The sequence below is a fragment of the Eptesicus fuscus genome, chromosome 6 (assembly GCF_027574615.1).
Source record: "Eptesicus fuscus isolate TK198812 chromosome 6, DD_ASM_mEF_20220401, whole genome shotgun sequence".
Classification (NCBI taxonomy): Eukaryota; Metazoa; Chordata; class Mammalia; order Chiroptera; family Vespertilionidae; genus Eptesicus; species Eptesicus fuscus.
Genome location: NC_072478.1, coordinates 41,152,807 through 41,168,726, shown reverse-complemented (window position 1 = coordinate 41,168,726; position 15,920 = coordinate 41,152,807). Strand labels below are relative to the sequence as shown.

The 15,920-nt window shown below is 34.6% G+C and overlaps 1 protein-coding gene across 1 annotated transcript in view; it reads right to left on the bottom strand.

Annotated features, from left to right (window-relative positions):
• SPOCK3 (SPARC (osteonectin), cwcv and kazal like domains proteoglycan 3) overlaps nt 1–15,920 on the bottom strand; it is a 356,111-nt gene that overhangs the window by 96,944 nt on the left and 243,247 nt on the right. The window contains exon 5 of the mRNA XM_008144652.3: nt 5,358–5,481. Within this exon, the coding sequence (XP_008142874.1) occupies nt 5,358–5,481 (124 nt within the window). The remainder of the gene's footprint in view (nt 1–5,357; nt 5,482–15,920) is intronic.

Sequence of the window (15,920 nt, the reverse complement as noted above, 5' to 3'; positions counted from 1 at the left end):
AGAGTGTTGGAAGCCAAATCAATGTAAGGAGAGAAAAGGTTTTCTGACAATTAGAACGTCTTTCAAAAATAGACATTTATCTTACAGAACATGATATCTTATCAGGGACTTGCATGTTGTATAGAAGTTTGTCCTAGATGTCCTATTGAGTTCTTTTCAAATCTGAGTTTTTATGATAAAGTTAACTCACATTATTTCTTTTGATGCTCAGTGATTTAATAAGAGCTTATCCCAGTGATTCTGATAATATGCTGGAGTTTTAATCTTGATCAAGTTGGCATAACCAAGCAAAATAAAAATGTAGCTTTTGTTGAAAAGCAGTTCAAACAGAAACAGTGCACATTTATTTCTGACTGTTGATCTTCCAACATGAAATTATCTCAGCTCAGACAGAGTATTCAAAAGAAGGTAGACAGGACCATTAAACACCCAATACAAATAGAGGTAACACATCAAAATGGTGATGTGTAAGAAATTTTCTATCTTTCAAAAAGTACATATATCTACTAGAATCAGGAACTATTGTTAAAAGAAAGTAATAGAATACCTCAAATATGGAAAACAGTTAAAGATGAACAAATAATAGGACAATGCTGAAACTTAAAATGGAATTTTCTCAAATTACAATAAAATGTAAATGTTTCTTCTTTAATGCTAAACTTATTGTTCTATTTTATATTTTTTAAAACTCTCATATTTAAAATTTCAAAAGTAACAGTTCTTCTCAAACATGACACGTGTAAAAATCATGCAGGGAGCTTGTAAAATTCAGATTCACAGGACCCCACACCAAACAATTAAGTATTGTCTCTGGTGCCAGTATAAAATGATAAGCTTTCTGTTTTCCTTCCCTAAACACACACAAACACACACACGCACGCATGCACATCGATATTTCTTATAACTAATGTTATGCCTAGGAATTCACCATTATTCAGTTCAATTGGCAAGCACTCCATGACTAAATATGATAGAATCAAGTGTTCAAAATCACCCAACATGTTGTCCGCAGGGCATTTATGTTACAGATGCCCAGCTGAGTTCTAAGACATTAGTATTACTTATTGACTTCTGCTCAGCAAATGCAGTGTACAATTTACACAGGACAGTGACAAATATACCAATGGTCTAACACAGATGTTGTATCAGAGAACAATTCTTAGTTATTACTAAAGCCTGACAATATAATCAAAATAGACTTTGCCTGAAGTAAAGAAACAAAGACCTTCATCCTTTGTGTCAATTTCAGGAGTGATTACTTCTCCAATTAACCTTAAACAGACTTAAGTTTTGATTTTTCTGGCATTGCTGAATTTAAAAGAATTCAAAATAGATTGGTTCTTTGAAAAAGAAAGGTTAAGTCACTTCTTAAATAAGTCAATCACTTTTCTTAACAGGAAAATAAAACACAGATAATATTACAAAAATACTTCTCATGAAAATTGCAAAAGTCTCAATATTTTTTCAAGCAAATCTATTTTTCCATAGTTCTTCATCGGTTCCTTTGTTTTTTTTTTTGTGTTTTTTTTTTTTTTTGTGTGTGTGTATATACAGCTTTAAATACTCTTCTTAGGATTTCTAGACAAACTGACAAGTTCAGAGTTTGAACTCTAATAAAATAATTATTCAAAATTGGTCCCATTGTGTAATAAGACATACTTTCTAAAATTATACCCTAGTACTATTATGTCATTTGCCTAAGTCTTCATTTGGATACCCTCTGTCTCAATCCATCCCCCAGCTCCTGGGTCTGCTATACTTTGTAATGAAATCACCTCCACTTATGTTGTAGAGCAGAAATATAATTTGCAATTTCTACTCTCTAAATTGAGCTGAAGGTAATGAGGGAAGATTGTGGGTCTAGAATAGAACTGATAGGAATCCTACCTAATAATAGACAAATATGCAAATTGACTGCACCTTCGCTATGCCCAAGCCATGCCCACCAGCCAAACCACGCCCACCAACCAATCAAGATGAGTATGCAAATAACCCAACCAAGATGGTGGCTAATTTGCATATCAAGACAGTGTAGAAAGAAGCCAAGAGCTGCAGAAGGGAGCAAAGCTGCGGAGAAGCAAGCAAGCCAGGGGGAGGAGAAGGGAGGAGTGGAGGCGGGGCCCAGGGAGAAGGAAGGAGAGCGGGTGGGCTGGCGGAGAAGGCGGGGCTGGGAGAGAATGGAAGAGCAGAGGCGGGGCCGGGGGGAGAAGGTAGGAGCAGAGGCGGGGCTGGGGGAGAAGGGAGGAGTGGAGGCGGGGCCGGGGGAGAAGGGAAAAGCAGGCTGGCTGGCAGAGAAGGCGGGGCAGGGTAGAGTGCAGCAGGAAAAATCCCTATTGCAGGATTTTTCCTGCAACGGGAATGCTAGTATTCTTTATAATAGTAAAAACACAAAAATCCCTGTATATCAGTGCTTCTGCAGATACAGAACCATAGTAAGACTTGGAGAGCAGGACTGGGCTTCCTTCCTAGATGTAGGGTCACACTCACTGTGCTGAGAGTACCTGGCTTCTGACTAATCTTTATCATGTGAGGATTACTCAGCTGGGAGATTAGAAGCTTGGAGCAGGAGCTTCATGCACTATACTGAGCTTAGGATTTGGGGCTCACCATTATCGTGAGCTTAAATGCCTACATGTCCCAAAAATCTGTAATTTAAATTTGCCCTGTAGAACAGAGTTGCTTGTAGAACAGAGTTTGCTTAGTCTATCAACCAAGTTGAGTGAACCAAGAGCCAAAGAAAGACCCTGTGTCCCCTGCACCAATCTTCTATTCTTATCTCTTGGAAAATAGATGCTGGAAAAATAATACAATGACCTTCTCAAGAAGGACTTGCCTCTGTGGGCACTACTCTACTTACAAGGGAAAAAAAGTTAAGTGCCTTACATTTAAATCTAATAAACATCTACAAAGTAAACTTCCAATAAACTCTAAAAAGGAGAGTTTGATATAACTTCTTACTGGGCTAAGATCTCTATTCAGTTTTCATTATTTTCTACAGCTCAGACTTACTGCTATCAGTGCACACATGTAAGATTAGGATTGGTGATCCAAGGTGGAAAAATCACCAAGTTAAGTTAGAATCAACAGAAAACAGGATGGTGATTTGGGGTTATTAACAACTCACATTCATTTGAACCATGCTCCTTTTATGTCTTCCTATGTAAACGAGGCATTTATTGAAAGTGATACATATGCAAAAATATTAAATTAATAATTCAAGAATGGATTATTCAAAATAAATTTATTGACAATATTAATAAGAGCATATGGATTGTAACCTGGGCTTCAGAGTGTGCCCGATAGAAAGGAGAACAACGGGGAAACCCCATGGGATTGGAAATGTATGGGAATTAATCTACATATGATATGTATATTTAGTTTCAAGTAGGAGTATGCTAATTGTTTTTCTCTAAAATCATCAAACAATACTTCCCATATGGTCTCAACAGATGGAAATCACTTGTGAGTGTAACTCTGTAACTTTGAAACAAAATTGTGAAATAACTGATCATCTATTAGTAGCATCCTGAAGAGAGCTCCAAACAAGCAGGTGCTAGACTAATGCTAGCCCTCTCCAGGGACCATGGCACTCTGGATACAAACATATCAATTCTGCCGGCACATATGTTTCTACTGTTGAGAAAGACATGCATCTGTCTCAGCTGGATGCCAGTAATAAAGCCAATCTGTCTCGCGATGCAACTTGTTCAGTTATCAATCTTCATCAAATAAAATTACGATTCAAATTGGCTTCCCATGTTACTCTGCCTACCAGTTTGAATATTATAACATGCATCCTTAGTTGTAATTTAATAAATTAGTATAATGGTCGGCACACCCATATCCTGTGGAATGTGATAATATGAGATAGAGTCATTCTCCCTTGTGCTGACAGAATGAATTTTCAAAGCCTGCAAAGCTAATATTCACCAAGATCAAGGTCATATTGAAAAGACCAGTGTCACACTCCCTTCTCTCCTAGCAAGATCTACACCATTATATACATCTTATAACTTTATCAAGTAGGTATACGGTGGCTTAATTAAGAATACACAGTTCTTGGCACCCAGTAAGTACTATGGATATATTTATTGACTGGATTAATCAATCTTATCATTGTAGTGCTCTTATCAAGATTAGAAAGTGTAAAATGCAAGTGGAAGTTGTAGGAAAATATTCACCAAGACAAAGTATGGTTCATAAAGAGTTACCCACAGAACAAAATGATCAAATAGCCCCAAATTTTTTGAACTTACTTTGCAGTAAGCAAAACCAGAAAAGAACTGAGGTGAGGTTATTTTTTTATATATCCTATTTAATATGCATATTCATATGGTTCCTTAAAGATATATTAGTGTATTTAATTATAGGGTAAGGTCCCACTAGGGATACTACATATTATGCTTTTACATGTTTTATGTAACAATACACATGTATGTGTTCTCAAAGTTTCAGCTAAGAGGTTGTCAGTCTATATTCATTTGTCACATCAAAAAACAAACAAACTCATCAATGTCTTATTAGATACAGTTCTTAAAAACTCCAAAATCTCTCTCTATATATAAAAGACTAATATGCAAATTGTCCCCTCGGGAGTTCGACTGTGAGAATGGGAGTTAGATTGCTTGCTATGATGAGCGCTGACCACCAGGGGGTGGTGTGGAACATGGCAGGTAACCAGCGGTGCTGGCAGGACGCTGAGGGAGTGAGGGAAGGAGGATGTGGGAAGGTAGGAAACCTGATTGACCCTGATCACCGGCAAGGCCTAGGGACCTTACCCATGCACGAATTTTGTGCACCGGGCCGCTAGTATTTGTCACTCATAAAATAAGGAGGCAGATTAATGTAGAGGAGACACTGAATCAGAGAAAACATTAAATCTTGCCTTCAATGTCAGCTAAATACAAAAAATTTGTTATCTTCCTCATCCTTAGTTTTCTCATTTGTTAAAAACAATTCTTGGAAGCTTAAGTAAAGTAATATAGGAAATAACATGAGATAAAGGTAGTAATGATATTGACAGATTGCACCTCTATTGATATAATAATAACATTAACATCATTATATACATGGTAATAATTTCTGGTCTCTTTCTGATCTCTCTCAGCAATTAAGAAAATGTTGGTTTTAATATTTGAGGGTTCAGAGTGTTGACAACTTCAGCATTTCAAACTTTAAAAATTCTTAAATAGGGGAAACAAACAGACATTGAATCATATTTCAAATCAGTGAGGTTATCCACATTATTTTAAGTTAAAAATTATTTGGATGATCACATTAGAGAACTAATAGACCTAAGCACTTAGTCATAAATCTGAGTTGTGTATTTCATACTAAATGACTATAAGATTCTTTACCTGTGAAGAGTAGGTGTGACTGTCTGAACCACAAACAGGGCTGGAATAGACCATTGGGCACTGTTTGCAGGTGGATGAGACGGGGCCCCTCCATTGCTTATGGCCTACTCCTGCATCTTTCATACTGTTAAAAAAAAACAAAACAACCAGACTTAATGCATTTATTTAAAAACAAATACATTTATACTAACATCACATGTTTCCACTGTCACTCCAAATCTTGAAGATAAATTAGAATCAGAAACTATTTTTCTCCTTTACCACCCATTAACCTGTACAGTGTCCTTCATTATAATCTTTTGTTTCATATATCAAGGGTTCCCTACAATAAAATAAGAATATATTCCTTAAAATATTCTGCTAATTACATAGGGACTAGTTATATTTCATTATATAGATACTTTGTTTTAATTTATACTTTGACAAATTTTTCATAGACCGAGAAACAAAAATTGCTCAGCAATAAAGGACCCACACAACTGGGACTCCCTAATAGCCACCCTAGAATTTCGTCAGGAAGAGTTTCAGAAAACAGACACTAATCCGCAGGGTGAACCCAATGTTCCTGAAAAGAGAAGCAACTTACTTTAGAGGACAGAGCAATCCAGAACCACACCTTTACAAAAGCCAGTATTTAGAGAGCCAAATTAGTAGGTTTAGTGATAGCCAATCCTCTTTTTATTGTGTAGAGATGCTTCCAAATAGATCCATTAGGCTTTGATCTAGAATGACTAGGGGATACCCATACTCTTCTGCTACCTTCCCTAACATTTATTTGTTTTTCCATTTTGATTAAACTGCAATATTGCTCTGTCTGTAATGTGTGCACAATTTACATAGAGAGGGGTAGTAAAGGGCCTAAAAATAAGAATATTTAGAACTACTCTAGTAAATCAGTACTCATTAAAGTTGTTCATCGAGTGTACTATCATGTTTATATCATGAAGGGAAAAGATGATTTACTAGACACATTTGCTTTTTTTTTTTGCTTCAAATTTTATTTTCATTAATAAGTTAAACACACAAAAAAGCAATCCCCAAGACTATCCTATCTAATAAAAGAGTGATATGCAAATTGACCATCACTCCAACACACAAGATGGCTGCCCTTATGTGGTCAAAGATGGATGCCCCTATGAGGACACAAGATGGCAGCCACAAGATGGCCAGCAGGGGAGGGCGGTGGGGAAGGACCAGGTCTGCAAGGGAGGGAGCATATTAATGTTACCTTCTTACATCAATGTTTCTCTTTCTCTCCCTCTCCCTTCCTCTCTCTGAAAATCAATTAAAATATGTTTTAATGTCTATTATTTTCTCTTCCTCCTCCTCCCTGCCTCCCATTGCTTGTCTCTCTCAAGATTTTCATGAAACCTATCATGATTCCAAATGCATTTTCTTCATTTCAATTTTGTAAAGTCTGCCAAAAGGTCACTTTAAAATCTTGTGTGGCCACAGAGTCCACATCATAAGAGATACAAGGGGAAAAAATAACCATGCTGCTATTACTCATTAATTCATTGGTACAAAATTCTAACGGAAATTAAAACAATGACTGGAAAACTTAAAATGGCATTCTATACCACTTCAAAACCTATAAATTATAGAAATGGAGTAGAGAGAGATAAAAAATAAAATATTCTACTTGTATTTTTCTTTCACTTTGCGTAATCAAAACAAGGCATAAAATTTTGGAAATTATCTGCTTTTCAAATACATCAGGAGAAATTATTACCAAGTTCAGGATTCTAAGCAATAGAAGGTACTTTATCAGAACTGGATGTATATACATTTTTGCTTTGTAATACATATCTATATCTATCTATCTATGATATTTATTACATACATATACACTATATTCTGCCATTCTAGGCACTAAGTAGTTTCACACCAATATACACAAAATTATGTTTCTAATAGCTGAAAACTAAACTAACAAAGATGAATTTATACTGTTGCTAGTGCTTCTTTACAGGACTTGTTTTGAGGCAGTTGAGTCATACCTTCTTCTTGTTCCCTGAGCTACCTTCTTGTCTTCCTGCTTTCCCTTTCATTCTGGTCCTCAGTATGACTCTCCAGAATCCGTCATGTAGGAAAGCACACCAGTCTCTTAATTTTCTAATAGTTACAATTTAATTACAGCTACATCTGTTTAATCAAGTATGATACTTGGTTTTATGTTTAGTTAATCATGTTGTGCAATTTAAAAATATAATTTGAACATGATTTCCATGTGTTAGGATGTACATTGGTTTTGGGAAGAACATAAACGATGTTACCAAAATGATTAGCAGAAAAAAAATCTCATTCCAATTTGATTTAAGTTTCATATGTGAGCATGTTATTTATTAGTCTTGGCAAGTCAGAAACCTCCCTAGGTCTTAATTTCTTCATTTATACAATGCTAAGCTTCATCAGTATGGATCATTTGATCCTGAGAATTCCATGAGTCTATAAATCCTTAATAAAACTGCTAATAGGAAGGCACTCAACAAAAATTAGAAGCACAGACAGTGTATACTGGCTATATATTATAATTTTAGAACTTGACTTACTGTTATCAGGTGAAACAAATATATCATTATGGTGTGAAGGTTGATGTTGAGTGAGGCAAGAGATTGTTAGGAATGCTGAAGTTGCAAAACTCGGCTATCTCAAGGTGGCAAATGAAAGATAAGGAGGGAGCCCTGTCTTGTGATAACTAATGGAAGAGGGAAGATAAAAAGAAGGTTGTGTTTAAAGAGGCATGCTTTCCACAAAAAGCATACCTAACAATCAAATAATACTTCTATTACAATGTCAAGGGACATTGCCAATAAATCATAAAAATAATTATTTCATATTACTTATATCTCTCAAATCTTGCAGTTCCTGGATCTGACATCACATACTATACACGTTCATTCTTTAGGCCATTAATATACAAATCAAATAAAATGCCAATTTATTTCTTATGTATTTATCTTACAAGGGAAACATCAGTATCTAATTCCTAATTTTGTAGGTGTGTTTGATTCTCTCTCTATGCACCTATATTAATGTAATTCTTAATGACTTTGCTTCAACAGAAGAATTTTTGTAATCTGATAAAATCAGCATTCAAGTGAACAGAAATATTCTGTGAAAATCTCAACTAAAGGCAACTTGAGGTATTTTTTGACTTCTCAATACATTTGGCATTTTAATTCCTTTAGGCAGTCATGTTTGTTGCTGTTGTTGTTTTTTTAAGTTCTGCCTGAGTTGTGGAGAAATTCTTCCTTGAGACGCAGCTGCTAAGTCATGATTTCTTCCCTACTGGCCATAACTCTTCAGGAAATAAGGCTGCCCTTACTTTTTCATCAGGGGCCTTAGAAAAAAACAAATGGTATAAGTGCACTAAATTATCTTTTGGGGCAATAAAATAAAAAGAAATTTAGCATGCTCTAAACAGAACTTATTAAAACTATAGTGACCACAATATGCTTTATATGATTTCTCTACTTGGTATGACAGTAATTTGAGCAATGAAATAAAATAGATGATCTATTGATTTTAATTTTAAGTAAAAGAGATACCATAAGGAGAGATCAACCAAAGGACTTGTATGCATGTATATAAGCCTAACCAGTGGACACATACAACAGGGGGGTGAGGGCATAAGTGTGGGGGGGATAAGGGGAGTAATGGGGGAAATAAGGACACATATGTAACGCCTTAATCAATAAAGAAATTTAAAAAATAAAAAATAAATCTTAAGTCATACTAGAAAATATCATTAAATACATAAAAATGAGCTAGCACAGCTTATTCTGCAATATGAATAGAAAATCTACTTGCTCTATATATTTTACAAAGAACAAAGATTTACCAAAAAAGTCCACTTATAGACATATTTTAAAATATAGTGATAGAAGAAAATAAAATACAGTGATAGGATTTATTAATAAAATGTATCTTTGAAATCTATTCCTAACATAAATTAAATTAACAAATGAAAAAAATGACCACATAATTGCTTCAAATTTTATTTAAAGAAAGATTCACTACCACCATTAAATGTTGCCTAGAGACTATACCTGGCTAATTAAACATGAAATTTACATGTTGTAATAAGTAATACAACACCATATATGTGATTCTGATTTAGAAAATCAGTACAGAGGAATATGTGAATTAATTATATTAAATGTATTGACAGGTATATTTCACTCCAGATATAAGCATATTAATATGATTGCTAAGTCTACATCATATAACATCATGTATTCAAAACAAGAATCCAGAAATTTTCAATTATTTATGTTCACAGATAAAGCAAGCTTTCAACCATTAACTGTGAAGTTACTTTAACCTTAAACAGTTCTATAATGTCAGCACTGAGCAAAGAATGACTAAACTTTGAGTTCACAAAAATGTGTGATTCTTAAAGGTCAAGGAGATTCTATATTTGAAAAAATGTGTTCACATTTAAAAAGTAACAATGACAGATATGCAGCTTAAAAGGAAAAATATTCTACCTAAAAGAAAATGACATGAAACAAAGCAACTATTACCAAAAGACATGGGAAAAGACTGATTATTCAAAATATTTTTTACATATAAAAAATATGTCTTGATTATGAAACATTCTTTTGATTTTTTTTAACAGAAGCAAATATTTTCACTACTGCTCACTAAATAGACCTGAAAGCTTTATCATTCAACCATTAAATATCACAATTTATTTAAGAAAACAATTCTTAAAGGTCACCCAAACTCAGGGAAGGAAAACAGAACTTTTTCTCAATGTCTTGTCTTCATGGAAGTCATTGCTACTGGCCTCCTCCTTGCTTACTGCTTCATGGGAAAAGGAAAGTTACAGAAATTAGAAAGGATAAAGAAAGCTGCCACGTTTTGCTTGAGTCTGATTTATTGATGAACAGAAAAGACGAAGAGTACAAAATCTTCTCTATACATTAGCTTTCACAATATTTTTCAAGTTAATTAGTAAAATTCAGATGTCTTAAGTTTTTTCTCTCAACCAGATTTTAATTCCTGTCCTGAAAGCATGTGTTGATGCCTTCTGGTGAAATCAGGAATAAAGTTAAGATTTGCCAGACAAGGAAACAGTCTTCAAGAAGTGCTATCTTGGTAACTGGTAGCATATATAAAAAGTTATCAGAGAGGCCTTTTAAAATATTTGTATTATTTTTATCTATAATATATTGTTACTTATAGTTATAGCTATAATTTACCTAGCATGCTCTAGGAAATGAATTAGGCACTATCAAAACCCAATCACTAGCTCATCCAATAATTATTTTATCTTCTAACTTACAAATAGTACCTATGCGCCCTTCTAAATATTGTTCACATATTTATTCATGAATATACTACTTACAAATAGTACCTATGCACCCTTCTAAATATTGTTCACATATTTATTCATAAAATAGTGTTCAGGAACTATTTTAGAATCTGGAGGTAACACGTGGATAGAGTCATTGAATTCATGGATCTTAGAATTAGTTTGGGAACGAAAAGATAGGCCTGGCTTGGAGTGATGTTTTCCTGTGGTTCAGGAAGTAATAAGGACACATTGAGCTTATTTGGCCAATTTATATTAATCTTTGAGTTTCCATTTCTTTGGAAATTAATCTTTGATGCCATTTCTAAATTTTTTTCCGACCTCCCAAGAAAACCTTTTCTACAAGTTTGTGTCACACATACTCCCTTCAAGTATTACTTATCAATTCTATTTTAACAGCCCATATGGTTATCTTTATTTATTTATTTAGTTAGTTAGTTAGTTAGTTAGTTAGTTAGTTATCTTTTTTTAAACCTAGACTCATGCTCCCCTAATTCTGAGTCTCTGTCTTGCTCCCATGACAGCTGCTCCATTAGGAAACATGACTGGGCCAGATACCCACTTCTTCCCTACTTCTGCGATTTCTCCTGGATTTGAAGTTTGGAAGACAATGGAGTCACTTAAAGCAAAGGCCTACATTCTGTGGCCTAAAAATACTTCTAACCTCTTTAGAGTCTCTCTATTCATAGGTAAGTAGAAAGCAGGTGGCCAGCAACAGAGCTCATTTTAATTACATGGGATTGGACATAAATTTAACAAAAGCATTTTCTAGAATCACCACGTCAAACATTCTGACACATTCCTGATTTACCTTTAGTTAGGTAGTGCTTGCAGAAATGGAGTAAATTGTTTTTGTTTCCTATATTTCCTATAACAAACTACCTAAAACTTTCTGGCTTAAAACAACAGAAGCTTAATTTCTTGGAATTAGGGAGGTCAAAAATCCAATAGCAATTTCACTGGACTCTCTCAGGGAGTTCTAGGTTATCTGGTGGCTGTCAGCATTCCTTGGCTTGTGGTTGCATCTTTCTCTGCTTTCTATTCCCATCCCCTTCCCCTCTTTGGGTTTTTGTCAAAATTTCTGTGTCCCTCTTATATAGATACATTGTGAATGCATTTAGGGCCCACTCTAATAATACAGGAAAACCTCTTCCTCTCAAGATCTTTAACATAATCACAATTTTCACCGTACAAGATAAATCTCCTTCTTTTGACCTATAAGATACTATGCACAGATTATAGCAATTAAGAAGCAGATATATCTTTAGGGCCACCACTTAGCTTACAACAGGGAGGCTACTTAGGAAAACAGACAGTTTACGTTTCCACAACAAAAGAGCTTCAGTAATGGTGTCCCTGGTTTGGAGGGATGTCTTAATGAACCCTATGTATATATTTACACTATGTATAAAATCAAAGTGTATTTTGCCCTGTGATTACTCCCATCAATCCTTTTACATCCAAAGGACAAATATATGTTCCATGACAATATCTTGGGACTTAAGAGTATTGTCCTTCAGCTACAAGGCTGTGCTCCTGTGCAAATGCATACTTCATCCTAACCATGGAACCATGACCAGACATAATTGATTCTTCTGTGAGTGGATATAGAGTCTGGGGCTTCTCAATCAATGTACTTTTATCTCATCTATGTCTCAGTAGATTAGAGAAGCATTTTCACTTTACTAATTTTTAGAGAAATTGAATGCTATAATTGAAAAGACTGGAAAGCAATCAAGTTACCTTTTTTTTTTTTTTGGGTGGGTAAACAATAAAAATAACAGTCATATCAACATGCCTCATCTGACCCTCAATTTAATTAGTAGAAAAACAGATGACACAGACAATGGGGTTTTCTTCCCATTGTTCCTTTGCATTTAGGGTTAGTGGTCATTGGGACAAACTGAAAAGGATAGTGGATGAATGGACTGTGTCATGGGACAGGGATAAATTCAGTCTCCATGGCATCCGGAGCATACAGGAGAGAAGCGATTGCATTATACCAAGAATTTATTTCAGAAAGTGAGTCCATATACTTTATCTACATTGCCAGCAAATGTTCTGTTTTTACACTTTGCTGATCAATCTTTTCCCAAACTTTACACATGGTCTTCCCTTTCCACGAATAGCTTTTCACCTTTTAATCACAACTTATAATTTTTACTCCAGCATATTTCCTTGACTTTGGCACAAATTAAGTACTCAATAAATAGCACTAAATGGATAAAAGAGTGAGAGAAAACGAAAGAGAGAGAGAGAGAGAAGAGAGAGAGAGAGAGAGAGAGAGGCAGAAAGAAACGTGGGAGGGACAGAGTCCCTGCTTGAAGCACTAAGGATGGTTCCTATTTTCTTTGCTGTGTCCTTTGAAGAAGTAGAAACTCTATCGCATTATTTTCTTACTGAATAAACTTTTTATAAATAATGTGTAAATTAAATCCTTAAAAGTCATTATGATTTTCCACATTAAAAGTCATTCAAGTTGAATTGAAATAGATTTACTAGAAACCCACATTTGAAACCTATATGAGCATGTTAACCAATGTCACCCCAATAAATTTTTTAAAATTCCAAAAATAAATTAAACAAGAGTCTTATTTTTCCTAACAAATTATATTATGCTATAACATAAAGGAGCATGACAAAGCATTTTACATTATTTCCTTCAGTAGCTTCAGTTTATCAAAGACTCTTTCAATCTCATATTTCAGAATCTGCAACATGTTCTCTATTACTCGTCTGGGAAGCAAGCAAGCATCGGGAAATGAGCAATTTAGCTCTTTACAACTGTATGGGGAAGAGTGATTTACATAGGCTTCTTTGCAACTATTATTTTAACTCTTAAAAATATTGCCAACTTACTGCATTTTTGTTGTTTCTCACTTGACATTTAAAACAATAAAATCCAATTAATCTATAATCTCATGCTAATTTCCCTTAAAAAATACCACTATCTCTCTTGCCCTTCTGACAGTTTTTTTTTTCTCTCCTCACCATCTGGAGGCCATAAAACATATAGATGAAGACCACTATGCATTTCCCAACTCCCCCATTAGCACTGCCTGCAAGAAATAGAAAGATGGCGAGTGATTTACCATGTTTACTGTTCTTTCACTGACCAAAGCCTAGTAAGTAGGATTGCTGGGCTGAATAAAAGGTTAGTGAGTCTCTAGGTGAGGGATCACAAGGCTAAGTTAAACTGGCCTGGCAGATGCTCTCCTGGGAGCTGGCTACTGTCTTTCTATATTGAAGGGAAGCTCATACGGGTAACCTAAACTTCTGGAACTTGGCTGCAGACCTTAGGTAAATAATAACATTTGTCTACTCACTTTGTGTTATGTCTTGGAAGCTGCGTGTACTTGGTTTTGTTTGTTCCTTTTATTTACATTGGTTTGATAAAATTCGATCTTGTATTACTTAGATTTGTACCATTAAGTAGGCAAAGACATTTAAGTTTAAATAAAGGGTGTCTCATGGGTTATAGCATGGCAGATGGGCATGCCTTGGTGTTTTATGCTGAAGTTTCAGCATGAGATAAGTATTAATTTATTTACATTTTCCCCCCTTTGCACATGTATCCTTTGGTGGGAAATATGGGTGGTCCTGAGTTCCTTTAATCACTTCCCAACAACAGGGAATCGTAATTCTGCCCCACAAACTTCAGGGGATGAATTGATCTATGTTTACCTACTACTATGACATTTGTAAAGAAGGGAACTCTATAAGCATACTTATAGTAAGAATCCTGCCCCTAAATCAACAGAAAGAAGAGAACCTGCACTCATCCAGGACTACCCTTCTTGATTTAATGCATGTATAGTAAATTAATATTGTGTCATTATCATTAATAACACAGATATTTGAAGCAACCTAGACATATTAATATCTAAGATACAACTCATTTGAACATGGTTGAAAAATGAAAGTGTAGAAAGTAATTCCCAGCCTTCTTGGTTTCAAATCAGAAATTAATTCAAGTATTCCAAGGATAATTTATATTTTAAAAATACTTATTAACTTCTTGAAGTTCCCCAAGCATAGAAACTTAATCTTGGACTTGAAAGTGTGAAGAAATAAAGAAAACAGATACATAATTCAGAACAAAATATACATTAAAGTTAATGTCATGCTTGTGAATTTCCTAATGTGCAAGATGAAAGAGTTACAAAATTGGTTCTATTTTAAGATAACTAAAAGAAATCACATTAATTTTTTTACAACTCACTTTAAACAATTATGCAAATATGCCTATATCTTACTTAGAAATCAAATTATATTCTTCTTCTCAAAGTTACACACATACATTTATATAACCACTTGAATGAATGATTAGTAGACATTCTTTTTCACAAAGCTTAGGGAAATTTGGGGTGGGGAATTATTGTTTGAATAGCATCGTTATCATTGTCATCAAGAGAAAATAAATTCTGTTATCATAATCCTTTTGGTGAAGCTAAATTTTACAAAACCTTAGATTGGGATGAAATGCAGATGTTGGGTAATTGGTGAATCTTTACTAACTATAGAACAGGAGAAAAAATTAAAATGCAGTTTATGAATTATTCATTGAGTTTTATATTCAGCAACCATGAAAACCCTGTGGGTTCTTAGGCTCCTGTCAGCATACTAAGAGCCACACAGCATACATGGCCGCATCTGCAGAACTTCCATTTTCTAAAGGCCAGGAGGAAAGTTAGACATCTTTTAATAGAAAGTTGTCACCTTCGGCATTTGTTTCAGGCTACATTATCCAGATCTCATTTGAAATATCTTTGTGGAAAGGTGTGAGAGCTGTTTGAACTTAGTTTTCAGACTACTGTCTTTAACAGAACTTTAAAATGTTGCCTCCATCTTCATGCAACCCAACTGCTGGTAAGAGGTATTTTAACTTTTGCCCTTTCTCTACAATCCTTAACCTCTTCCCCTATGTGTGATGAGGAGAAAGTTAATCTAGGTATATATGTTTCAGACCAAAAAAAAAAAAATCCTCCTGTTCTATTTTGGAAATTTAATAAGTAATGGACTATTACCTCAAACAGTTAAAATATACTCTCTGCATTATACTTACAGGGACAAGAGCCCAATGAACATAGATGTACAATTATTTTCCCAATTTTAATTATTGCTTTATTAAGACATTGCATTTTTCACTTACAATACCACGCTTATGCGATGTTCTTCCCTTTCCCTATGCACGTCGTCCATATTCTTTATTTCCCTTACACCTGCTCCATATCCAAGTA